This window comes from Pipistrellus hanaki (genome assembly GCF_964339955.1).
Source record: "Pipistrellus hanaki genome assembly, chromosome: 2".
Lineage (NCBI taxonomy): Eukaryota > Metazoa > Chordata > Mammalia > Chiroptera > Vespertilionidae > Pipistrellus > Pipistrellus hanaki.
Window position 1 is genome coordinate 38,630,883 of NC_140504.1, and position 26,501 is coordinate 38,657,383.

The following is a 26,501-nucleotide window of genomic DNA, read 5'->3' on the forward strand; positions in this document are numbered from 1 at the left end:
GATGTTTCTAACTCTCTCTCTCCCTCTCTCTTCCTCTCTGTAAAAAATCAATAAAATACATTTTTTTAAAAAGTAGAGTATAGTTAATACATAAATATACTCATTTACTATAATTTTCATGTGTTATGTATCACATATAAATCTATATGCTATACTTTTATATGATTGGCAGTGCCATAGGTTTGTTTGCACCAGCATCTCCACAAACATGAGTGATGCATTGCACTGCAACTTTATGGCCACTATGATGTCACTAGGTGATAGGGGTTTTTCAGCTCCATTACCGTCTTATAAGACCCCCCCCCTTCCTTCTATCTTCAGTCTGTTTTTGACCCAAACAACTTATGTGGCACATAACTGTACTCCTTTACAGGGTAGTAGATTATACTGTGAAGTGACTTTTTTAGACCTAGCAATCTGACAGAAAAATATCATTTTCTTACACTTAGAAAAAGTGCATCATCATCTTGTGTGGTTGTGCACATCTGAATTACTGCAAAACTTCACTTGAAAATCATCCTTAATATTACCAGAGTTCCAATTGAGTTAGGTAGGCTCTTTGGACCATTTTCCATTTTTTAAGGCAAATTCAAAAAAAAAAAAAAATTACTCAGGAATTTTCTGTGGGAAAAAATGATAACACTAAATCCCTTGTAAATGTTCTCAAAGTAGTAATTAATAGCTTGTGTTATTTGGTACATTCATAGAGAATAAATTAAACTGTTTATAATACTATTCCACGTTCTTTATGGTATGCTTTTAGGGTCTGAAATAATCTTGAGTGTATTTTAAACATATTGCTTTTTCATTCTTATAATAACTCTAGGTCAACCGGCTATTCGGAAGTGATCGTCGTCGTTGGCGGCTGTGAACGCGTCGGCGGCTTTAACCTTCCGTACACTGAGTGCTACGATCCTGTGACCGGAGAGTGGAAGTCTTTGGCTAAGCTTCCGGAATTCACCAAATCAGAGTATGCAGTCTGTGCACTAAGGAATGACATTCTTGTTTCAGGTAATAAAGAATTGTTGTAGCTACTTTTAATTTGAACATAGCTTGGTTCTTTTAAATTAAAAGTGTCACAGAAGAAAACAGTGACACTGGTTATGATGCCCACTTTAGGCAGATCAGTTTATACGACAAGTAAAACCAAGATGACATTTTGCTGTAACTACAGTATCTATGGTCTTAAGTCTGTTAATTGATTAACTAATCCTATTAGCTTTGCAGATCACTAGATTACTACATATTGAACATATAACAACACATTTTATTTTGTACAGTGGTATGCCTTTTTAAAACTCAATCATTTTTTAAAATTTTTTAAAAGTAATTCTGGCCCTGACCGGTTTGGCTCAGTGGATAGAACATCCACCTGCAGAATGAAAGGTCCCAGGTTTAATTCCGGTCAGAGGCATGTACCTTGGTTGCAGGCACATCCCCAGTAAGAGGTGTGCAGGAGGCAGCTGATTGATGTTTCTAACTCTCTATCCTTCTGCCTTCTCTGTAAAAAATCAATAAAAATTTTTTTTAAATGGGCACAAGATACTGGGGGAGGAGGGGTGGAATGAGGGCATGTGACAGGGAGTAGGGGAGACTGGGGGAAGGACAATGGGGGGGTAGAGAAGGAGATATATGTACTACTATATGTAATACTTTAAACAATAAAATAAATAAAATATCTTTAAAAAAAAAATAATTCTGGCCTAGCCAGCATGGCTCAGTGGTTGAGTGCCGACCTAGAAACCAGGAGATTACAGGTTTAATTCCGGGTCAGGGCACATGCCTGGTTGCCAGCTTGATCCCCAGTAGGGGGTGTGCAGGAGGCAGCTGATCAATGATTCTCTCTCATCATGGACGTGTTTCTCTCTCTCTCTCTCTCTCTCTCTCTCTCTCTCTCTCTCTCTCTCTCTCATCAATAAAAATATATTTTTAAATAATAATAATTCTGTTTTTCGGGTGCTTCTGATGACCGACTCCTAAATTAATCTATATACATTTGTAAAATTCAGAGTTTGCATTTTATTATTTGAGGCCTATAATTATTTATTTTATTTTTAAGATATATTTTTATGTATTTCAGAGAGGACAGGAGAGGGAGACAGAGCTAGAGAGAATCATTGATCAGCTGCCTCCTGGCCACCCCCCACTGGGGAAAAAGCCGGCAACCCGGGCATGTGCCCTGACCAGGAATCTAACCATAACCTCCTGATTCATGGGTCAGTGCTCAACAACTGAGCCACGCGAGCCAGGCTGTAATTATTTCTCAAGATAACTGTTGGCAATGTTAAAATCTGTTCTGTAGAACTATTTGCATTAAGCTTTCAGAGGGTCCTTGTTTTCATTTATTGAACTGAATTCTTAAATCCTTGGGCTGAGTGAATAAATCCCTTGTTTTATTATTTATGCCTTGGGCACAGATCCTTTGGTGATAGGTACATATATATTGAATGCGCATTGTTTTGCATTTGAAGGTGGAAGAATCAATGGCCGTGATGTCTGGATTTATAATTCACAGTTAAATATTTGGATCAGAGTTGCTTCTCTAAACAAAGGCAGATGGCGTCACAAAATGGCTGTCCTCCTGGGTAAAGTAAGAGAAACCACTTTTTATCACTATTGCTGGTACATTTCCAAAATAAATACCACAGCTGAATCCTTTATTTTACTCACCCTCTGGGTATTTTGACTTCAAATTGTATTTCCTTCCATTTCTAACCTCAATAGATAAACCGAAGATATAAACAATTTGACACTGTACTTTTGAATGGATAGTTTGTTCTCTCAACTTGGAATTCGTGACAGTACCCCACATTTCTCTTTTCATGCGCCATTGGAGTCTAAATGCCTAAGAAGCATTGGAAAATAAAGGCGTTGCATTGAGTACAAAAACATGCCAACGTCTAATCCAAGCAGTTTTTTTCCTTTTACTGACTTTGGCAGTCCGGCAGAGATATATTTATCTAGAGTGATGCTATTTTATCTTTTTTATTTGTACAAGTAGCGGCAAAACAAACTTAAAGCAAGTATGCAGATAAACTCACCAACATATTTTAAACTAAACTTGTTATTGACTGCAGCTAATAAGTTTTATAAAAACTATGTAATTTGGTTTGGAACCCTTTGCTGTTCTTAGGAACTTGGGAATCACTTGTGGACTAGTGGTCTCCAAACTTTTTAAAAGTAACTACACCCTCCTTTTTAAAGTTAAATCTAATGTAAATTTTATTCCAAGAGCTAACTTGGGACCTTTAGTTTTTCCCTGCCTCCATCTCTATCAGCTCTTCCAAAGCCGCCTCAAACTGACAAACAGTCTAAGAAAAAGCAGCCTACTTGCTTGCACATGTATTTTTTTTAAAATATATTTTATTGATTTTTTACAGAGAGGAAGGGAGAGGACTAGAGAGTTAGAAACATCGGTGAGAGAGAAACATCAATCAGCTGCCTCCTGCACACCCCCTACTGGGGATGTTCCCGCAACCAAGGTACATGCCCTTGACCGGAATCGAACCTGGGACCCTTCAGTCCACAGGCCAACACTCTATCCACTGAGCCAAACCGATTTCGGCCACGTGTATTTTTGACTGGTCCCTTAGTACCAGGCTCTCCTGTGGAGATATTTCAGAGCTACCAATGAGAAAATGGAATTGCTCTAATTTGAAACAGAGATGGTACCAGGAACCTCTCCCACACAGCCTCCCCTCTCCCATGCCCATAGAGCAGGGGTCTTCAAACTACGGCCCGCGGGCCACATGCGGCCCGCAGAGGAGTCTGATCCTGCCCGCCAGGTTTTTTGGGCAGTGAGCGCAGCCAAGGTGTTACAGTAGGAATTAGTAGTTCATATAGTCCGGCCCTCCAGCTCTCTGAGGTACCGTGATCTGGCCCCCACTTTAAAAAGTTTGAGGACCCCTGCCATAGAGGCTTCTAGATAATCTGTCTCTACTCTAGAATACCAGAGCTTCTCAAAGCACAGAGGAAAGCCACGGTTAATTCCGAAGGATTTTTTTATTATTATTATTCCTAAGAATATTGATCTAGTGTGGTGCTGCTGTCAACAAGGTCAGTGAAATATTAGATATTTGTAATGGAAATATTAGATAGATGTAATGGAAAGAAAATATTAATAGAATATTTTATAAAACCCTGGTTTGGCAGTACTTACTATGTTATATATAGTTTTGGTAGCTATGCCTCAAGAATGACAAAATTTTACTGAAAAGGGACTGCTAAAGTAAGGGGAAGAGATGAGGTCTGATTAAAAATATTATAATTAGCCCTAACCGGCCTGTGAACTGAAGGGTCCCAGGTTCGATTCCAGTCAAGGGCATGTATCTTGGTTGCGGGCATATCCCCAGTAGGGAGTGTGCAGGAGGCAGCCGATAAATGTTTCTCTTTCATTTATGTTTCTAACTCTCTATCCCTCTCCCTTCCTCTCTGTAAAAAAAATCATTAAAATAAATAAATAAAACAAAATAAAAATATAATTAGTCTACATACGAAGGTATTAAAATTATTTATCAAGTACTTTATATGGATTAATTAACACAAATTTATTTCATGAATATCAGTATATTTGACTTGAGCTACCCAAAATTTGAAATCACTAAATCAAGAAATAGCCGAAACCGGTTTGGCTCATTGGTAGAGCGTCTGTCTGCGGACTGAAAGGTCCCAGGTTCGATTCCAGTCAGGGGCATGTACGTTGGTTGCGGGCACATCCCGGTAGGGGGTGTGCAAGGGGCAGCTGGTCGATGTTTCTCTCTCATCGACGTTTCTAGCTTTCTATCTCTCTCCCTTCCTCTCTGTAAAAAATCAATAAAATATATATATTTTTTTAAAAGAAATAAAAGGAATCCTTCCTACTTTATACAGCAAGTACTCAATCCATGGAAACCATTATTCTAAAGTTTACAATATAGGCTGAATTCAAACCTACTATCCCTAGTAGGAGGCTTGCAGAAGGTAGCCATTCAATGATTCTCTCTCATCATTGATGTTTCTTTCTCTCTCTCTCTCTCTCCCTCTCCCTTACTCTCTGAAATCAATGAAAAAAATATACATATTTTTTAAAATTAATAAAGTTAATCCAGAGACCCAAGTCACTTGCCCAAGGTTATACAGAAAGTGATAAAGGGACAAAAGCTCAGATTTTCTTAGGCTAGCGGTGTTTTATCTTGATGCTCACAGCACTTATTTTTAATGTAGGGAAAATTAGGTAGCCCTAGGCGGGGTGATAAGATCAGTTGGTTAGAGTGTCATCCTGGTTTGCCAAGCCTGTGGGTTTGATTCCCAACAGAGCACATACAAGAAGCAACCAATGAATGCATAAATAAGTGGAACAACAAATTGACTTTCTCTCTCTCTCTCTCTCTCTCTCTCTCTCTCTCTCTCCCCCCCTCCCTGTCTCACTGTCCTCATCCCTATCTCCTTCCTCTCTCTCTCTAAAATCAATTAACTTTTTTTATAAAAAGAAATTAGGACTGAGTCTCAGAGAGTATAAATTGCCCAAAGTCTTAACATTGTCTGGCTGCCTCTCCTGACTTCAAAGCCTATGTCCTACTGGCTGCATTGTAGGACAATTTCCATATCCCTTCTAACTGCACAACCTTGAGTAAGTTGCTTAGCCTCTCTGAACTACATGGTGTTAGAACAAACCCACCAACAGATCATTTTTAACATAATGTGAGAAAAGCAAGATAGAAATGGCATTGGCTGCTGTGGAAATTTGGCGGAACACAGACTTTCAATGATAATATATAACAGCCTTGATCCTTAGGCATTCATTATTGAACTATTAAAAGGAATTGGTGAGGTGTTTTAGTAAGATTAGTCTGTGGTTTAGAGACCAGTTTAATTGAGAGGTATGAAATGATATGGACCCTGAGGGAGGATAATGGCAACAGGAAACAAAAGAAAGGGACAGATGTCAGAGATATTGTGAAAGAAGACTCAGTAAGTATTAATAGTTAATTAGATGTGGAGGGAAGAGTTGATGATGACTGTCCTTTAAAAGAACTTTGGATGTTAAACAGGAGAACTCCTTTAGTTAGAAGTGTCTTGTATGTCTCATTATGTTTAATGGACTATTCTACATATAAGTCATTTAATAAATGGCTTGTTCATTAGATCATCTGTCATATAAAGATATTAATTTGCCCTATCTTCCTAATATTTGTGAAAATAAAATGTACATGAAAGCCCTTTGAAATATATAGTATGGAGTTCATTATGTGTCAGGTACTTTTCTAGGTACTTGTAGAGATTAAAATGAAGAACAAGCCCTAACTGGTTTGGCTCATGGGATAGAGCATTAGCCTGCGGACTGAAGATTCTGGTCAAGGGCACATGCCTGGGTTGGGAGCTCAGTCCCCAGTAAGGGACATGCAGGAGGCAGCCAAGCAGTGATTCTCTTTCATCATTGATGCTTCTATCTTTTTCTTCCTATCCCTTCCTCTCTGAAAACAATAAAAATACATTTTAAAAAATAAAATAAAATACGAACAAGAGCGGCCCTGCCTCCAAAGATCTCAGTCTAGTAATCCTTACCTAGTATTGTATTTACTAGCTTTCTTACTTTATCATAATCTTATATTTTCATCATTCATGAGTATGAGCATTTAAACTTAAGTCGTGTAATTCTTAGCTCAAGCAGTATTATCCCTAAGGAGGTGAAGATTTGTTCTTGAAGGGGTAAGAAAAAATGTAGTTTCATGTATAAAGCACAGATATACATACAGTACATAAACAGATATACAATTATCTGTGGTATTAAAATTTCATTGAGGAGGCTATTATGAAAAAATGTCTAAAAGACTCTTTGGTGGTGATAAATTTTTTAAAATTTCAGAAGCTGAGCTAAATATATTGCAGTTATAGTTATCAATTGCTCTTTAAAGGGGAGAGGTCACTTAATTGTTTAGCCAACTAGTTCAGCATTCCAGCTTTGTTAATTAAGATTCTTTCCCATGTGTTTATATAGGTATATGTTGTTGGAGGCTATGATGGGCAGAACAGACTTAGCAGCGTAGAATGTTACGATTCCTTTTCCAATCGATGGACTGAAGTTGCTCCCCTTAAGGAAGCAGTGAGTTCTCCTGCTGTGACCAGCTGTGTAGGCAAACTGTTTGTGATTGGTGGAGGACCTGATGATAATACTTGTTCTGATAAGGTAAGCCATGATCTCTTACAGAAATTACCAATGATATATAAAAAGAGAAATATGCAAGGCTTATCAAGGGGGTAGCGAGGTTTCTTAGAGTGAAAGGCCTTTTAAAACTTGGTACTTGAGGGAAAATACTGAATTTCAAGTTATTAAAGAGATTCTAATATATCTGTCATTTTTCTGTAAAAAGCACGATGTGATCTGTTTGAAATGAGACTAATCTCAATGTTGAGATCTTGTACTAAATAAGTTGTTTTAAACCTTTTACTGCTATAGTCAACAGAATTGAAAAATTATTCGTACAAAACACAGTTGGGAAATGAATTAGCAAAGGATAAGACACAGTTACTAATTATGTCGCCTCCAACTGGGTCATTTTCTGCATACTTTACAAGTATTTTTTAGAACAAAGGTGAGAAAAGGAAACCTCTGTAATATAAAAGGAGGATCGTTCAAATTTGCTGCGTTTCAGTTGAACTTTTGGACAAAAGAACTTATGCCACGCTGACATCTCAGGAAATACAAAGTTTATTCTGGAAACAGCTGTCTATTACCTAATTGGTTTAGCAATAGTTAACTGAATTTTATCAATTAATTTTTTTTCTAAATTAACTTTACACAATGTGGTCAAAAGTTGCATATTTAAATTCATTAATTCAGAATTTGTTATCATTCAGAGTTCACTGAATTGAGATTTATTTATGTTCTTTTGAAGAAAGATATCCCTAAAAGTGAAAAGAAATGATATTCAGATTATTATAAATTATAGTTATGCTATATAATACAATTTTTTAAAAAATCTAAACTATTCATTTTAATAGAAATAAGTAAAGCAGACTTGGTAGCCATTCCTCCTGGAAGCAATCTCTGTTTGTTACTTTATTCTGCTTGATGATAATAAATGTACATTTGAGAATTTCATATTTCATAGTTCACTATCAAGCTAACTCCCTTAATTCTGTGAATTAATGGGTTTGACTTTTAATCATGTTTCTGTATATTGATAGGCTTTTTTTTCTTTTCTTTTTTAATTGATTATGGTATCACATAATTGTCCTCATCCCCCCATTCCCATCCCAAACCCCTCCCCATGTATGCCCCAACCCCCCTGTTGTCCGTGACCACTGGTTAGGCTTATATGCATGCATACAAGTCCTTTGGTTGCTCTCTCCCCCTTATCCCCACCTTCCCTTACCTTCTCTCTGAGGTTTGGCAGTCTTGATCGCTGCTTCTCTGTCTCTGGGTCTGTTTTTGTTCATCAGTTTACGTTGTTCATTATTTCCCCTAGATGTGTGAGATCAGGTGATTGAAGAACCAAAACTGAGACAAGCCATAATGGTTTTCCTTGATAGGCTTTTTATTAAGCAAATTTACATTTTTGTTTAGAAATTTTAATTAAACATTTCTTTGTATTATTAGGTTCAATCTTATGATCCAGAAACCAATTCTTGGCTACTTCGTGCAGCTATTCCAATTGCCAAGAGATGTATAACAGCTGTATCCTTAAACAACTTGATATATGTTGCTGGTGGACTGACCAAGGCAATATACTGTTACGATCCAGTTGAAGATTACTGGATGCACGTACAGAATACATTCAGCCGGCAGGTAATAACATAAAAATCCTAAAGAAAAATGAATGTAGGAGGACTAAGTACATGACAATTATGAATATATTACAATTCTGGTATTCAAATATTTCATGCGTGCTTGAAATTTTTAAATTTCATAAAAATTTATGAAATTTAAAAATTTCATAAATTTTTAAAAACTTTTTACCATCCCATGGCAAAGTAGCTATTGTGCTTGAGCTGTTGATTTTTTCCCCCTCGACCTTTGTCAGACCCTGCTCTAGTCCTTATCACTCTCTTGCATATTTTAAAAGATAAGAAATGCTCCCAAACTGGTTTTTTCTTTGTGTAGTCTGAAGCTAGTTGTTTATTTGTTACAAAGAAAATGGCTGATCGTGTTTTCATCCACACACTCTGGCCTGTATCTTCCTGCTCCCCCTCCACCACTGCTCCCAAAAAAAGGCCTCCCCTCAGCCTTTAGATTCATGGCTCCACTCTTCTTTCTTCTGCCAAAAGGCATGATGGTTCTGATGCTGGAAATCTGATTCTACCCATACCACTCTAGAGATCTTATACTCTCAAAGGTCATTCCTTATCTCCCAGACTCATTCATATTTGCTTATCTTTTTTCTACACAGCTTTTAAATATGGGTTTTCCTTGAGCCTCTTCCCTCTCCCTTCTTCACAGTTGATACTCTATTCCTGAATGATCTCACCTACTGCCCAATACTGATGACTTAAAAGTCTGTATCTCCATTAAAGCCTCTCTTTTGTGCTCCAGACTCAAATTTCAAGCTGCTTATTTGATACTAGAGGCCCAGTGCACAAAATTCATGCACTCAGAAGGGGTCCCTCAGCCCGGCCTGCACCCTCTTGCCATCCAGGAGCCCCCGGGGAATGACCAATTGCCGAGGAGCACCACTGCTGCGTTTGCCAGTCGTGAGCCTAGCTGCTGGCTGAGCGGCACACCCCCTGTGGGAGCGCACTGACCACCAGGGGGCAGCTACTGCATTGAGCGTCTGCCTCCTGGTGGTCAGTGCATGTCATAATGACTGGTCGTTCAGCCATTTGGTCGATTTGCATATTAGCTTTTTATTATATAGGATTTTCCATGAGTGTTCTTCCCCAAACCTACTTTTTCTGTTTTCAAATAAGCTAGTGAATGGACAAACCCTGTTTCTCCCTTACTCTCAAAACACTTCTGACACCAGAAATGTGTTTTTTTCCTACAGCAGTTACTTCTTCACAGTCTGGGTGTCTTACAATTCAATTCTGTTCTGACACTATCTACCTGGACTTAGTGTTAGATTCCACAAGTCAAGGGCTCAGTTCCACTAGACCAGGGGTCTGCAACCTTTAAGACATAAAGAGCCACTTGGACCCGTTTCAGAAGGAAAAAAAACCTGGGAGCCGCAAAACCATTGCGACATTTAAAACAAATATAACACTGCATATATTGTTTCTTACCTTAATGCTGTATACCGGACCATGCAGTTAGCTGTCAATCTGAAGAAAAAAAGGACTTTTTCACTTAACAATGTAAAATATATTTTTGCAAGTTAATAGCTAATTAAAATATTTAATTTACCTGGTTAATGGGATTTTTGCTCCTGAACCTCAGTGCACAGTGTCTGCACATCAGGGCTGTAAGACGTTACCTTCATTTTCACACAGGCTTGCAAGTTGTCGGAGCCGCGGTAAAGCTTCAAAAGAGCCGCAGGTTGCCGACACCTGCACTAGACTGTCCCTGCTTCAAATGCCAATCACAAGTCTAGGTTGTCCCCAGTATTTCTGATCTACCAGCTAAAAATCCAGGTTCCCACCTTTAATAATTTGTTTGAACAGCTCACTGAATTCAGAGAAACATTCTTTTTTGTTTCCTGGTTTATTGTGTAAAGGGGTGTTCTAAAGGATACAGGTGAACAACCAGGTGAAGAGGTGTATAGAATGAGGTCCAGAAGGGCCCCAAGCAGAGGAGCTCCTGTCATTGTGCAGTTGGGATGTGCCACCTTTCCAGCACACGGATGTGTCAACAACCTGAACACTCCAAATCCCATACTTTGGAGATCATGTAGGCGTGATAAATTATTAACTCAGTTTCCAGCCCGTCTCCCTTCTCTAATCATGGCTTCACCTTTCTGGCGACCAGCCCCCAGCCAGGAACCCACCAAGAGTCACCTCATTAGAGCAAAAGACACTCCTATCACCCAGGAAATTCCAAGGAATTTAGACGCTCTGTATCAGAAACGTGGGGCCAGAGACAAATATACACACACATTTTCTGTCTATAATAATTAAGTGTAATATGCTAATTAGACTGGACAGCCAGACGACCTTCAGGACAAAGCCACAGCTGCAAGGGCTGAGCCCCTTGCACAATCTCGAGCATCAGGCTTATTAATTCACAGCTAGAAAACTTCCTAGATTTTCTTCTCTTTTATATTCGATCAATCTAGCCTATCAGTTCTCAGAGTTTCTCCTATTCTTTTCCATTTCCATTCTTGCTTTTGTTCAAGTTCTTATCAGTTCCTACCTAAACTGAAGCAATAATAATCTAGTGTTCCTTTGACTAATGTCTTGCTTCTCTAACCCATTTTGCCGCCAATTATTTTCCAATAAATGTAATAATCATGTCTCTCCTCTGATTGGAAACTATTGAGTAAAATCCAAAATTTTCCTACTTCCTTCTATTCTAAGCCTGTGTTGGCTGACCTCTGCTTGCCTTCTTAGCTTCACTTTCTGCAACTATACCTCAATTATATTAATATCTACCATTTAATATCTACAATTATATTAATATCTATTATTTTATATCTACTATAAGATCTAATATATCCTATATAGATCTTATGTGTTCTTGCCTTAGTTCATACTGTTCCCTTAGCTCCTCTTGCCTTTTCTGGCTTCTGTGTTCACTAAGAAACGATAAATCATCTAATTTCATGGTAGACAGTTATTTGAATCCAAGGCTACATTTTCTTTTCTTCCTTTCTTTTTTTTATTTTTAATATATTTTATTGATTTTGGAGAGGAAGGGAGAGGTAGAGAGAGATATAAACATCAATGATGAGAGGAAATCATTGACTGGCTGCCTCCTGCATGCCCCCTACTGGGGATCGAGCCTGCAACCCAGGCATGTGCCCTTGGCCAGAATCAAATCTGGGACCCTTCAGTCCACAGGCCAACGCTCTATCCATTGAGCCAAACCAGTTAGGGCTACATTTTCTTAAATGCTTAAAAGAGCTAAAAAAAATTGGGTTTTTTGTTCGTTTGTTTTGCAGTCCAAATGGACCCAGCCTTTTTTCTCTCACTATTTTCATGCTTCTTGACTTTGCATAATTCATAAAAGCCACAGTTTGCTATTTTAAACATTTTGCATTTTAATTTTTATCAGAAACATCCTTTAAAAATATTGTGGGATTTTAATTCAATTATGATTTTTTTAATCTTTTTTCAGTAGACCAGTTATTTAATTTAAAGTGTCATTAAAGTTTAAAATAATAAATGAAATATGATTCTCTTTTTCTTTATTGTTGGCATTTAAGCCTAAGGAATATAAATAATAATAATTAAGGAGAGGATTATTGATTTGTTTTTTTTTACAGTATTAGGATTGTGTTTCATTTTAATCTATAGTACATGTAATTTCCTGATACGAAAGTATAACTATTTCAGGGTTGCTTGTTTGGTTTAATTCTGAGCATTATTATCTGAAATGATGTTAATAACAAGATCCTATTAACAATGTAGTTTAAGAATCATCATAAAAGTGACTGTAAGGTTTAGTCATGAGGGTTTGCTTAGCCCTGGAAACTAAGGATTTTTTTTTTTGTGGGTGTGTGTTTTTAAGTATATTTTTATTGATTTCAGAGAGGAAGGGAGAGGGAAAGAGAGATAGAACATCAATGATGAGAGTCATTGATCGGCTGCCTCCTGGGCACCCCTTAACTGGGGAGCAAGCCTGCAACCTGGGCTTGTGCCCTGATTGGGAATTGGGCTGTGATCTCCTGGTTCATAAGTCGATGCTCAACCACTGAGCCACACTAGCTGGGCAGGATGTTATTTTTTATTGTAGTAACAACTTTTAGAATTTAATAGAAAGAGCTTGTGTACTTTAAAAATATATATTTTTAAATATATTTTATTGATTTTTTTTTTTTTTTTTTTTTTTACAGAGAGAAAGGGAGAGGGATAGAAAGTCAGAAATATCGATAAGAGAGAACATCGATCAGCTGCCTCCTGCACACTCCCCACTGGGGATGCGCTCGCAACAAAGGCACATGCCTTTGATCGGAATTGACCTGGGGCCCGTTAGTCCACAGGCCGACACTCTATGAACCGAGCCAAACCGGTTTCGGTTTCGGCTTCGGCTTTAGCTAAAATATATATATATATATATGTGTGTGTGTGTGTGGTTTTTTTAATTGATTTCAGAGAGGAAGGGAGAGAGAGATAAAAACATCAATAATGAGAGGATCTTCGATCGGCTACCTCCTGCATGCCCCACACCGGGGATCGTGCCCTGACCCGGAATCGAAACGTGATCTCCTGGTTCATAGGTCGACGCTCAACCACTGAGCCACACTGGCTGGGCATAGCTTTGTACTTTAGATGAAAAATGTTATAGTTTGGCACATAATTGGTACAATTCATGGGTTAGGTCACTCACGATAATTAGCCAAGTCATTTTGGGTGTATATGAACTATAATATAGGCATTTTTAAGTACTCATTCTTTTTTAATTATTATATTTATTTTTTAGAGAGAAAGGGGAGAGAGTAAGAAACATTAAATTGTTTTTCTATTTATTTACACATGCATTGGTTGCTTCTTTTTTCTTTTAATATATTTTATTGATTTTTTACAGAGAGGGAGAGGAATAGAGAGCTAGAAACATCGATCAGCTGACTCTTGCACCCTTCCCCCCCTCCCCCCCCACTGGGGATGTGCCCGCAACCAAGGCATATGCCTCTGACTGGAATCAAACCCTGGACCCCTCAGTCAGCAGGCCGACACTCTATCCACTGAGCAAGACCAGTTTTGGCCATTGATTGCTTCTTGTATGTGCCCTGACCAGAGATCAAACCCGCAACCTTAGCATATCGGGACAATGCTCTACCCAACTGAGCTACCCGGGCAGACTCACTAATTCTTTTATACCCGAAGATACTATCCTAATCATATTATAGCCACTTCCTATAATAAAGAATCTTCCTGTAATAGAAGAAGCAAGCCAAGCTCTTCAAATATGTTTTCTTTCGGTTATCATTAGGTTAAAACCCATTTCCCAGCCCACCACCCTCGCTTCACCCCCTACAACTTGGCCCAATTACTAAATATATTTTACTTAACACTCACTTCATCCATGCAAAATCACCACTCACACATAGAGTAAAAGTTCAGCAAAAGGGAGCTATTTCATGTCTCCTTTTATTGACAGTGTTAAAGCATGTCTTATTTTACTTTTCAGCTGCTACCAAATCTCTTACTTTCAACAATTAATGTGAGATTTTTTTATGTGTTTTTTAAAACAGGAAAACTGTGGTATGTCTGTGTGTAACGGTAAAATATATATCCTGGGTGGAAGACGGGAAAATGGAGAAGCCACAGACACTATTCTCTGTTATGATCCTGCAACGAGCATCATCACAGGGGTAGCTGCGATGCCCAGGCCCGTGTCCTATCATGGCTGTGTGACTATCCACAGATACAATGAGAAATGCTTTAAGCTCTAACACCAGGATTCTTCACCCAAGAACCACACCGATCCAAGACGAGAGGTTTCAAAAGCTCCGGAGTGGGACCTTGGCATATCTCCTTTCTGCCATATGCACAAAAAGTAAAAATAGTAATCGTGGTGCCTTTCTCCCCAAAATATCAACCTTTCAAACTGTAGTAAAGCCTTCCCTGCAATTGGAAAATACAAGGGGCTTGGATTGTTGTTGAAGATAATGGTGGTGTTGCTTGGGCTTTGAAAATGCATCTTTGTAAATATTTGTGAGAAACCTATGTGGAATAGGAGATACTGTCTGATTACCTTTTAGGAACTTGTGAATGGTCTCTTCATTTATGTATGTTTATCTGAAAGACTGTGTATTCCTTATTTTGTCATATAGACAGTTAGAAAATTGCATGACTTAAGGCTTCATTTAGGTTGAATCACGTAATGCTTATACCACATCCTAAGGAGGGAAAAAATCAATTTTCAAAATCTTTGTCACTAAAAATATATTCAAACTGATTAATTTTATTGAAAGGATTTTTTTTCTATAATTGATAAAAATGTGGTGACAGCAATTTGAGTAAGATACCAAATTATTACTTTATGCTTAGAATTGCTGTCTTAAGTGTATTCTTGAGAAGAGATTGGGTAGAAGATAGAAAAGCAGATGCCGTTAAAATGACAGGTTACTCCAGTATTTAGCGTATCCTCTCTAATGCCTCTTAAAGAGGTTCCTTTTCGTGAACCTGGCAAAGGAGTTGAAATCCATTTTGTAATATTGTCCTATGGAAAGCAGGGACAGGTCTTCTCCCGAGCCCAGTAGGGTTTGACCTCATTAATATGGTGCTTTGGGTGAGGACTTCTCTGGTCATCCTACTTTCATGTGGCCCGCTAAAGTCCTGGGAATCTCTACAATTAAGTTGTCTTTAAAGGATAAACCAGGGACCACCTAACTGGGCCCTTTTTTTTTTTTTAATTAACAGTCTGAATAAACCAATGGCAGTAATTGCAGTCTTCTAATCTCATTTGGTACCATTGTGTAAATTACTGATCAAAAGTCTCAAGCTTCTATACAACAAATTGCCTTCGTCTAGATTTTCCAACTCCAGTTTATAAAACTTAACTAGTATTCAGGGATGAACTTAAATTTTCTAAGGCAAATGGAGCAGCAGGAACTACAGCATAAGTGACTGTTATTTCTCGGTGGACCAGTGTAATTTATAACATTTTAGGGATGTTCCAGGTAGCCGCCTATGTTTGAACTTCCCAGGCACTATTGTCTTTATACATTAAAATTAATATGGTCCTTGTCATAGGAGATATGTTGCAAATATATGTTTGGAATGTCACCACATTTAAAACCAAGGTAGTAATAAAAAAATTAACATTGATAAGCTTAATTTTATTATCCTAGAATGATAACAGAGATTTCAAGTAAACTACATGGCATCAACTTGAATGCTTAGCTGGAATCAGAATTCTGAGGAAAATTCTAAAAAACTTACAAATTTTTAAGGAAATTTTACTTTTCAAATCATAATTTTAGATGATCTATACCTTTTTGTGATAATTATCAGAGCAATTCAGAAAACAACTTTCTGACATTTTAATTGAAAAATAATTGTATGGACTGTTAGAATACTTGTTTTAATTTTTGAGTAAATATCTACTTTTGCATTATATCCTTTGTGTAGATAGTGGTAACTATTTAGTTCAGAAATTCTTTGCAGTATATGAGGTAATGTATGAGAAAAGTGTAAATGCTGAGGATTATACAGATGATACTTGTTACTTCATGTTTATTTCTAAGATCATGCCCATTCATAAATACAGACATTTCACATAAAAAATATTTTCTCAAGGTAACTTGTATTCTGGTACTTTTATCTATTGTATTTTGTTATTCATTTATTTTAATATCCATATGTTCATTGTAGTAATTTGGAATGAAATTCAATAGAACAGAATTTGTTTAAACATGACCTCATACCAATATTGTTTAATTTTTTTATACATAATTTAAAACTACATCAATTAAATATTCAAACCAAGAACTTAGTTATACTAGGAAATTAAAGAACTATTTTTAAAGTTACCCAAATGATATTTTAATTTTCTTTATTTATCTTCCTTTACTGATTGTTGGTAAATAATAGTGTTAGCCTTTTAAAAAAAAAAAAAAATTTTTAGATATAATTAGTATTTAAAAACGAAATATGATATATCTACCAAATTGATCAGATTATATTCATACTGTCATCACATAGTTGACAAATTTTCTTTTTTGATAGGTAATGCTTATATAAGCCTTTGGGTTAATGTGTATGTATACTATACATGTGTATGTATGTAGAGAGTATGGTCATGTGCACACATATATACTAGGACAAACACCAAGAGTTGAATAAGTTTGTAATGATCAGGGGGGAAAAAGCACATAAATTAAAAAATAATTGACCTTATTAAATTCCATTTCAGAAGATTTTTTATTTGGGAATTTCTAGATTACTTTTTTTACATTTAAAAGTACATGATAAGTATTCGTATGCATACTTGTATATAGCCAGAATCTACATAAAACAGGGTTTTACAAGGTCAGAAAACAAATTGGAGGTAGAGATGCATTTGCTAAACCCACTCAGTGGGGAAGGGAATTGAAAGTAAGTTTTGTGGGTCAACAGAAAAGTACAGTTTGTTTTTTCATGAACTTTAATCCTTTTCCATGTGTGAGTGACAATAGAGTGGTCTGATTTTTACCCCAGAACTCCCTTTTCTACTCTAATCTTCCCACTGACTTGACTGCACAGGTATGAATTGGTAGCCTGGTAGATTTTAAATAACCTTTTTTCCCCTAGATGACTAAAATATAGATATTTACTCCATTTAAAGAGGTGTTTAAGAAAAATCATGTATATACTCAGGGAGGGTATTAAGTTATCAGTTTGCTTATTTGGGGGGTTTAAAGTGTCATAACTAAGTAACCTTCAGTTCATGGTTCTAGAGTAAATTTAATTCGGTAAAGGGCTTCACACATAGCAGTGGTTGAACATTCATTCTTTTGTATTTAGGAAGATGAAAATGTTTTGTGGACTGATACATTTTCTCTTAGTGAATATGAATTGTTTATATATCTCTACTGTCAAAAACTCTTCTTGAAACTCAGGAAAGACAAAGGTTCAATTATACTACTTTTGTCAGTATGCAAACCAGGTGTATTGAGTGTGGGTTGTTGTTTTTTCCCATGTTGTCTGGCTATGGCAATAGATTTTTTTTTTTTAATTGATTTCAGAGAGAAAGGGAGAGGGCGAGAGAAATAAAAACATCAGTGATGAGAAGGAATCATTGGTTGGCTGCCTCCTGCATGCCCCATACTGGGGATCAAGCCCACAACCCAGGCATGTGCCCTGACCCTGAATGGAACTGTGACCTCTTGGTTCATAGATTGATGCTCAACCACTGAGCCACCCTGGACAGGCAATAGATTTTTTTTTTTTTTAATTGCTGTGAGAACTTATACATGAAAAGAAAGGGGTCAAGTTGTTCATGTGTGCCTGTGGTGTCTTGAGACATAGATGTGGAAAAGACATCTATTCCAGACTGTATTTTTAAAGAATAAAAATTGCTGTTTATATGGTGCCATGTGATAAGATGATTTCTGTTAAAGGCTTCCTGTGGACAGCCTTTATTTTAGTAAACTCAAGACACCAGTTAACCTCAATATAATTTTGGCCTTATTAGAATTTGTTGTGCATTATATTAAAAGCCAGGTTTACATCACCTCAACCCATTATTCCTTTTAGTTAAGTAAATATATTCACCACATCATGTGACCAGAATGGGGCAATTTGTTTGACCTTTAGGGCAGTAGGTTTGACTAGCTAGCTATACTTATTGTCATATCTAATGTTACTCACTAGAAACCACTTGAGCCAAGAGTGTGAATTGAGAATTCCAGAGACATTTTCAACATACTTCAAACATTTTAAAATATTTTATATAAATGTTTTACATTTGTGTGATTGCCTAGATATTAAATTTACTAAGTGCTAAAGATGGTCATCATACATAATTTTTAAAACAGCATTAGTCATAACTTATTTTATATATCATATTATTCCAAAGAAAAGAATTTTAATATTTTTTAAATGACTGCATCTGAATTTGTGCCTTAAGTTCTCCCAGTGCTACTTCAACTTTTTTTCAACCTAAATAAAGCTTAACCTTAGAAAAGTTTCATATTTGTTTCCTATAGAGTAAATCTCTTAAAAAATTTTTTTTTAATTTTAGTTCTCCTTCGACTTTTTAATTAGCACCAGCTGTATGGTTGCTTGGCAGAATGAGAATGTTAAGAAAGGTGGTTGGGTGTTTGGAGTTTTATTATATTTTTTGGTTTGGGTTTTTGTTTGTTTGTTTTTATACCAAGGTGCTTTTTAAAATATTCAGGAAAAACCATCAATCTTACATAGATTACTAAGCCCTTGAAAACATCATTTGCAATATCTACATCCAATGTCAGAAAAGTAAATTTTTTTTTTGTTCCTTTATATACTGTTCTTTTTTTTTTTTTTTTTTTTTTTTTTCCTCTCTACAGACTTTTTCGGTTAACTTTCTTGGAAAAGTTCTTACTCTCCCCCACCCCCCCACCTCCAACACCCTTCCATGGTTTCTTCATTTAAATTTTTGTTGAAGTTTCTGGAGCTATCTGAGACAACACGATTACAGAATTGAACAAAAGTATAGTATGCTTTAGAACTCGTACAGAATGGGCAAATGTCATTTGCCTTCAATTGGAGGCTCTCTAGGGTCTTCACAGTGGAGAGAGAAAACAAGGCTTTGTATTTCTTTGTTCTCAGTTCAGTTGTAGCACATTAATACTTACATGTTTTGTTTAAATATATTTTGTGCATAGTGTTTTTTAAAAGTTGTATCTAATAAAATGTCTTTTAACCATTATTACTTGATTATATGGGTGTATTAAATTTTGTTTACCAAAAATTTGTTGTTTTGTTTTTTTGTGAATCCTCACCCAAGGATATTTTTTTCTGTTGATTTTTAGAGAGGGGAGGGAGATTGAGAGAGAGAAAGAGATTCATCCACTTGAGGGAGACACATCAATTGGTTGCCTCCCGCTCTCACCTCAACTGGAAATTGAATCCAAAACCCTTAATGTACAGGCCAACACTCTTAACCACTGAGAATGCCATTCAAGGCTGTTGTTCTATTTTATTTTAAATACTAGAGGTTCAGTGCATGAAATTCATGCATGGGGGGGTCCTCAGCCTGGCCTGCACCCTCTCCATTCCAAGACCCCTGGGGGGATGTCCAACGGCCGGTTTAGGCCCAATCCCTGTGGGCCAAAACCAGCCATCAGAGATCCCTCTCCAATCCAGGACCACTGACTCCTAACCGTTCACCTGCCTACCTGCCTAATCGCCCCTAACCACTTTGCCTGCCTGTCTGGTTGCCCCTAACTGCCTCCCCCTGCTGGCCTGGTCACCCCTAATCGCCTCTGCCTCGGCCCCCACCACCATGGCTTTGTCCAGAAGGATGTCCAGTCTAATTAGCATATTACCCTTTTATTAGTATAGATATCCAAATGGTTGTGTGGAAAAGGGGTAGGGGTGAAATACGTATTAATATATGTGTGTATTTACTGGTGTGTGGCGGGGGGGGCCAGATATGGCGGGGATCTCCCTTTTCCCCGTCAAGCACAGAAAGAAAGATGAACCGGTTCTGAACAGAGGTGGCTGGGGATTGAGAAATAAAAGAAGACGCAGAGATAGAATCAAAGCTGGAAGCTGGGTGAGACGCTGCCCTCTTCTGATGGAGGGACAGGGACCCAGAGCCAAAGCAGTGTGTTTGTTTATACCCCCAAACACCAGGGGGTTTCACCAAAAGTTAGGATCAAAGGATCTTATTTGCGTTCTTGAGTAGGCCTGACTGGATTTACATATCAAAGTCACACTCCCCGACACCTGGGCAACATTAAGAGTCAGTACTGAAAACAAGTCCGCCTTTTTGGGGAAGCATGTTCCTCTGCACTGGTGTGTTCATAAAGTAACTACAAGGATTGCTTATATTTGTTTTTGTTGGTTTTTTAAAATACATTTTTATTGATTTCAGAGAAGAAGGGAGAGGGAGAGAGAGAAACATCAATGATGATAGAGAATCATTGGTCAATTGCCTCCTGCAACCCAGGCATATGCCCTGACCCAGAATCAAACCTTGACTTCCTGGTTCATAGGTCAATGCTTAACCACTGAGTCATGCCAGCCAGGCAAGGATTGCTTATCCTATATAATAAAGAGGTAGTATGCAAATTGTCCCACCCTCACAATATGGCTGCCTATAACCAGGCCAGCCGGAGGGGGGGAGGGCGGGGAGGGTTAGTGAGGGACAAACAAATGACTAAATAAATAAGCAGGCTGCATGGCACAACCAGGCTGGAGGGTATGGGGTATGAGGAGTGACCAGGCCTGGGGAGGGGGGCGGGGCAGGGAGTTAGGGGCAATCAGGCAGGCAGGTGAGTGATTAGGATCCAGTGGTCCAGTTTGATTCCCATCAGGGCACATGCTGGGCTTGCAGACTCAATCCCCAGTAAAGAGCATGAAGGAGGCAGCTGATCAAGATTCTCATCATTGATGTTTTTATCTCTTCCCTTCCTCTGTCTGAAACCAATAAAAACATTTAAAGAGAAAATAACTTGTTGCTGAAACCGGTTTGGCTCAGTGGTGGAGCGTCGGTCTGCGGACTGAAGGGTCCCAGGTTCGATTCTGGTCAAGGGCATGTGCATTGGTTGCGGGGCAACCAATTCCGGTCAAGGGCATGTGCATTGGAGGCAGCTGGTTAATGTTTCTCTCTCATTGACGTTTCTGGCTCTCTATCTCTCTCCTTTCCTCTCTGTAAAAAAAATCAATAAAATATATATATATTTTTTTTTTAATTTTTTTTTTTTAAAAAAGAAAGAAAGAAAGAAAATAACTTGTTGAAATAACTGGTTGACACTCTTAATTCCATGGTCAGCAAACTGTGGCTCGCAAGCCGCATGCGGCTCTCTGGCCCCTTGAGTGTGGCTCTTCCACAAAATACCACGGCCTGGGCGAGTTTATTTTGAAAAAGTAGCATTAGAAGAAGTTTAAGTTTAAAAAATTTGGCTCTCAAAAGAAATTTCAATTGTACTGCTGATAATTGGCTCTGTTGACTAAGGAGTTTGCCGACCACTGCCTAGTTTATATACCTGGCTGGCTGATCTGAAATTTTCAAGCTTTGCTTGTTGCCAAAATAAATACAACATGGAATTCCCCAAATCTTGGCTGTGTGGGGGTGGGGAGGAATGTTTCCTGGGCTTATCTCTGTGCCTTGGCTTCCTTCTGCTGGAATCCCTGGCCTCTAGCTATCTCCCACATTCTCAGAGAGAGCAAGATTCATTTCCTCAGGGCAGCTTTTGTCTGAGTTAAATAAGCTCCTATGGAGGGAAAAAAAAAAAAAAAAAAAAAAAAAGAGGAACTTTTGTAATAATACGAACAATAAAGATTTATTTTTAAATAAATAAATAAGCTCCTGTGTGCTCCCATTATCCTCTCCTTATACTTCTGTCAGCACACTTTTCTGTCTACTTGACTCTTTACCTCCCTCCCTGAGACTATAGATTCTTCAAAGTGAGGTGAGGGCCAAGAACCTCTAGCCTAGCCGAGACCGGTTTGGCTCAATGGATAGAGCGTTGGGTTGGGGACTGAAGGGACCCGGGTTCCATTCCGGTCAAGGGCATGTACCTTGGTTGCCGGCATATCCCCAGTAGGGGGTGTGCAAGAGGCAGCTGATCGATGACTCTCTCTCATCGATGTTTCTAGCTTTCTATCTCTCTCCCTTCCTCTCTGTACAAAATCAATAAAATATATTTTAAAAAAAAGAAAAAAAAAAAAAAGAAGAACCTCTAGCCTAGAAATCAGTCAGGAGAAAGGATCAGTTGGGGTTGAGAGGGCAGAGCAGGGCGGGGCTAACTCCTGACTCCATTTTGTACTGTGGGGCAGGGCGGAGCTATCCTCCATTTTCTAACTGGACCCTAGCCCTCACCCAACCAGTCAGGGTCAGCCAAAGCAGTGACATCACCACCCCTATAAAACCCCTTGATCTGTTGAAGCTCACGCTCTTCCGCCAATGTCGGTGTGAGTGGGACAGAGCCCATGCTAGCATGGATAAGAGGCTCTTTTGTTCTTTGCATCGGACTCTGCTCCCTGTTGGTCCTTGGGGATCACGAAATCTGGGCGTAACAGGGTAAGATGCTGGTAGTTAGTAAAATATATAATAAGGTGGGTTAATTAGGTGATATATAAATTATGTCTCAATAAAGCTGTGACACTTTTTTAGACTTTGTATAAACTCTTTTCTTCAAGAAACCCATCCTACCCAAGGCTTAGTGGATAGTTTCGGAAAGCTCAAGGTCGCTGAAAAGGGAAAGGAGACAGACTATGGCTAGAAAGTAGAGTGCCAAAGGCAAATGACCTATTTTGACTGCCTAAAACGGAAATGTCTCATCAATATTTGTTAAATCATTTCTAATGATTTCCTGGCATCTTCTATAACAGATAGTGACTTTCCTTGACCTTATCATTAGGTTTTGGGTTTCTGTCTAAATTTAGGTTCAGAAGCAACCTTCTCTTTGGTTCTGAGTCCCTCTCAAATGCTACCTTGTCTAAGAAGTCTCTCCTGATTCCCCAAGTGGGTTTATTTTTCACTCTTTGAGGACAAGAACCAAGTCTATCTTTTTATCCTAACTCTGTCCCCAGGACCTGGCAAAATGCCTGGAACAGAGTAGGTAATGGATATTTATTTGACTGATAATCACTATGGGAGGCAGAAGGGATGTGTTTAAAAAAAGGGAACAGGGCAAATTATAAAGTCTCCAAAGTCCTTCAGTGATCCCCGGTTTGGGTCACAGCTACTGCCTCTCTTGTTATGCTAAGTGGAAGCACTAAGGGATTGCTATCCAATCTTCTATTCCTGACTTACTCTGGTACTGCTCCCTAACCCCTACCTGGTACCCATGCCCCAACATCTGCATAGTTAGTAAAATGTATATAAGTGGTTAATTAGATTATACATAAATTATGTCTCAATAAAGCTGTGACTTTTTAAAAAATAAATATTTTATTGTGGTGGTTTTTTTTTTACAGAGAGGAAGGGAGAAGGATAGAGAGCTAGAAACATCGATGAGAGAGGAACATCGACCAACTGCCTCCTGCACACCCCCTACTGGGGATGTGCCCGCAACCAAGGTACATGCCCTTGACCGGAATCGAACCTGGGACCCCTCAGTCCATAGGCCGATGCTCTATTCACTGAGCCAAACCGGTTTCAGCAAGCTGTGACTTTTTTAAAACTTTGTATAAGTTGCCGAAACCGGTTTGGCTCAGTGGATAGAGTGTCGGCCTGTGGACTGAGGGGTCCCAGGTTCGATTCCGGTCAAGGGCATGTACCTTGGTTGCGGGCACATCCCCAGTGGGGGGTGTGCAGGAGGCAGCTGATCGATGTTTCTCTCTCATCGATGTTTCTAACTATCTCTTTCCCTTCCTCTCTGTACAAAATCAATAAAATATATTTTTAAAAAAGAATATTAATCATGCTCTGTTAACCATGATTGTTTTGTTCTAATTAAAGAAAGCACATTCTGACCTGTCTGAGAGTTGTATTCCCTGTGCTTGTGCGGCCCCCACCTCCCCCAAACCTGCCTGCATTAGCTGTAATCTGTAACCATTTTACCCATTCTTATGCCTTTTGCTTACTTCCCCATGCCCGTAATACTCACTTGTATCCTTTCACATACCCATTCTTATTCCCACTGTGGACAAAAGGGGCCACACGCTAACCCAGGGGTCTTCAAACTACGGCCCACGGGCCACATGCGGCCCGCAGAGGAGTCTGATCCGGCCCACCAGGTTTTTTTGGCAGTGAGCGCAGCCGAGGTGTTACAGTAGGAATTAGTAGTTCATATAGTCCGGCCCTCCAGCTCTCTGAGGGACCGTGATCTGGCCCCCACTTTAAAAAGTTTGAGGACCCCTGCGCTAACCTGATAAGCTCAGGGGAGGCCTGCATGGCAGTCTTGCAAACTCGGAGACCTAAAGTAACCACAAAGGATGGTCTGAAATTAAACTTTAAAAGCAGTTATGGTGGGTAGTTACATCCTAGGCAGGTAACTACACTGACAAGGTCAACCTTTACCTTAACTGAGCCTATCTGTCTTTTTGCATCTATGATAACAGACCCTTGAAATGTCTGGGTAACTTGTAACTTGCCTTTTTCTGGATCCCCTGGGGCACAACCTACTGTGCCTGGGCGCCAGGACAAATACCACAAATTCCTTCATTATCATGTTCATTGTTCCTGCACCCACCTAAGTATGTGTCTATCATTTTACTTTTTTTTTTTTTTTTAGATAATTCTTTATATATATATATATTTTTTTAAATTGATTTCTTACAGAGAGGAAGGGAGAGGAATAGAAAGTTAGAAACATCAATGAGAGAGAAACATCAACCAGCTGCCTCCTGCACACCCCCACTGGGGATGTGCCCGCAACCAAGGTACATGACCTCGACCGGAATCCAACCTGGGACCTTTCAGTCCGCAGACTGATGCTCTATCCACTGAGCCAAACCGGTTTCGGCTATCATTTTACTTTTTATCCAATCCCAGGAGATCCGCTTTCCCCCACCCCCCCTCATTCCCACTCTGCCCCCCCCATCCCGCTCCACCTGGCTTTGCTTTTTCCCACCTCTCTAATCTATCACCAATAGATTTCCTGTAACCCACCCACATCCCTTTCCTTTGATTGCAATGTATAAATACAGATGTAACCTGCAATTCACTGAGGTTCTGTTTCCCGGCATATGTTGACAGTTTGGCTCAAATAAACTCACAAAATTTCTTTACAAGTTTCAATGGTTTTTAACATAAATACCACTTCCCCATGTAATCTTTGTTGTTCTACCCAATATAGCAGCTGGCTTATGGGGGGAGAGGGTAAGAAGGGGAGGCAGGATGACCTGCTGCTCTCCCATGCTGCCAGCATTAACGGAATAAACACTCAGACATGATTCAACCCTGTGTCTGCTGAATTGGCTCAAGTAGTGACAGGCAGCCCTGACCTTGTTTAGTTGTCCAGTTTCAATGGGACTTTTTGCCCTACTCAGCATTTCCTGACACGAACAGGGAGCCAGAACTATGGATGGATGATGGTGATACCATGTGTGAAGACGTGTAATAGAGAGACAATTGGCATAGTGGAGCAAGCACAGATTTTGAAACCAGATGGCCCTGGGTTTGAATACAAGCTCTGCTACTACTAGCCTCCACTCCCTCTTTTATCACTTGTAGACAGTGATGATGGTCCGTAGCACTATTGAAGAAATCATAAGAAATACTGTCATCAAAGAATCCATCATAGTGCGCAAGGCCCTGCAAAAACAGTAAGTACTTCTCACACCTCAGGAAGCACAAAAGTCACCTGGGGATCCTGTTACGTTGCAGATTCTGACTCAGTAGCTCTGAGGTGGGCCCTGAGATTCTGCCGATCTAACAAGCTCCCAGGTGATGTCTGTCTCTACTGTTGGTTGAGGACCACAGTTGAGCAAAATGATGAAGTGCCAATGGAGCGTGGAGGAGAAGGCAAGAAATTAATTCTTCAGGAGAAAGGAAGGCAGGCACTTCTTGAAGAACTGGAGTTTGCAAGGAATGAAAAGGGAGCATGCATGCTAGGCAGGAGGAAGAGAATGAGTCTAGACCTTCACTGCGTAAAAGTGGGAGGTGGCTTGGGAAATGACCAGGAATGTGGTGACTGGGAAGGTGACTTCTTAATGATCTTAAACGTGGTGTTAATGAGTTTTCATTTTAGCCTGAACCAGTGGTTCTTAAAACGTGGTCCTTGGTCAGCATCATCCCCAAGTTTGTTAAAAATGCACATTTTAGGACCTACCCCAGACCTACCGAGTCAGAAACTCTGGAGGAGGAATCCACAATCTGTTTGAACAAGTCCTTCAGGTAATGCAATGAC

The 26,501-nt window shown here is 39.0% G+C and overlaps 1 protein-coding gene across 4 annotated transcripts in view; it reads left to right on the forward strand.

Annotated features, from left to right (window-relative positions):
• The window catches only part of KLHL24 (kelch like family member 24), a 42,240-nt gene extending 22,793 nt beyond the window's left edge, over positions 1-19,447 (forward strand). For all 4 annotated transcript variants that reach the window (XM_084874202.1, XM_084874203.1, XM_084874204.1 and 1 more), the window contains 5 exons: positions 827-1,011; positions 2,472-2,590; positions 6,977-7,165; positions 8,579-8,767; positions 14,265-19,447. In XM_084874202.1, coding sequence (XP_084730328.1) covers positions 827-1,011; positions 2,472-2,590; positions 6,977-7,165; positions 8,579-8,767; positions 14,265-14,465 — 883 coding nt within the window. In that variant the 3' untranslated portion in view covers positions 14,466-19,447. The remainder of the gene's footprint in view (positions 1-826; positions 1,012-2,471; positions 2,591-6,976; positions 7,166-8,578; positions 8,768-14,264) is intronic.
• Positions 19,448-26,501: the final 7,054 nt, after the last annotated feature.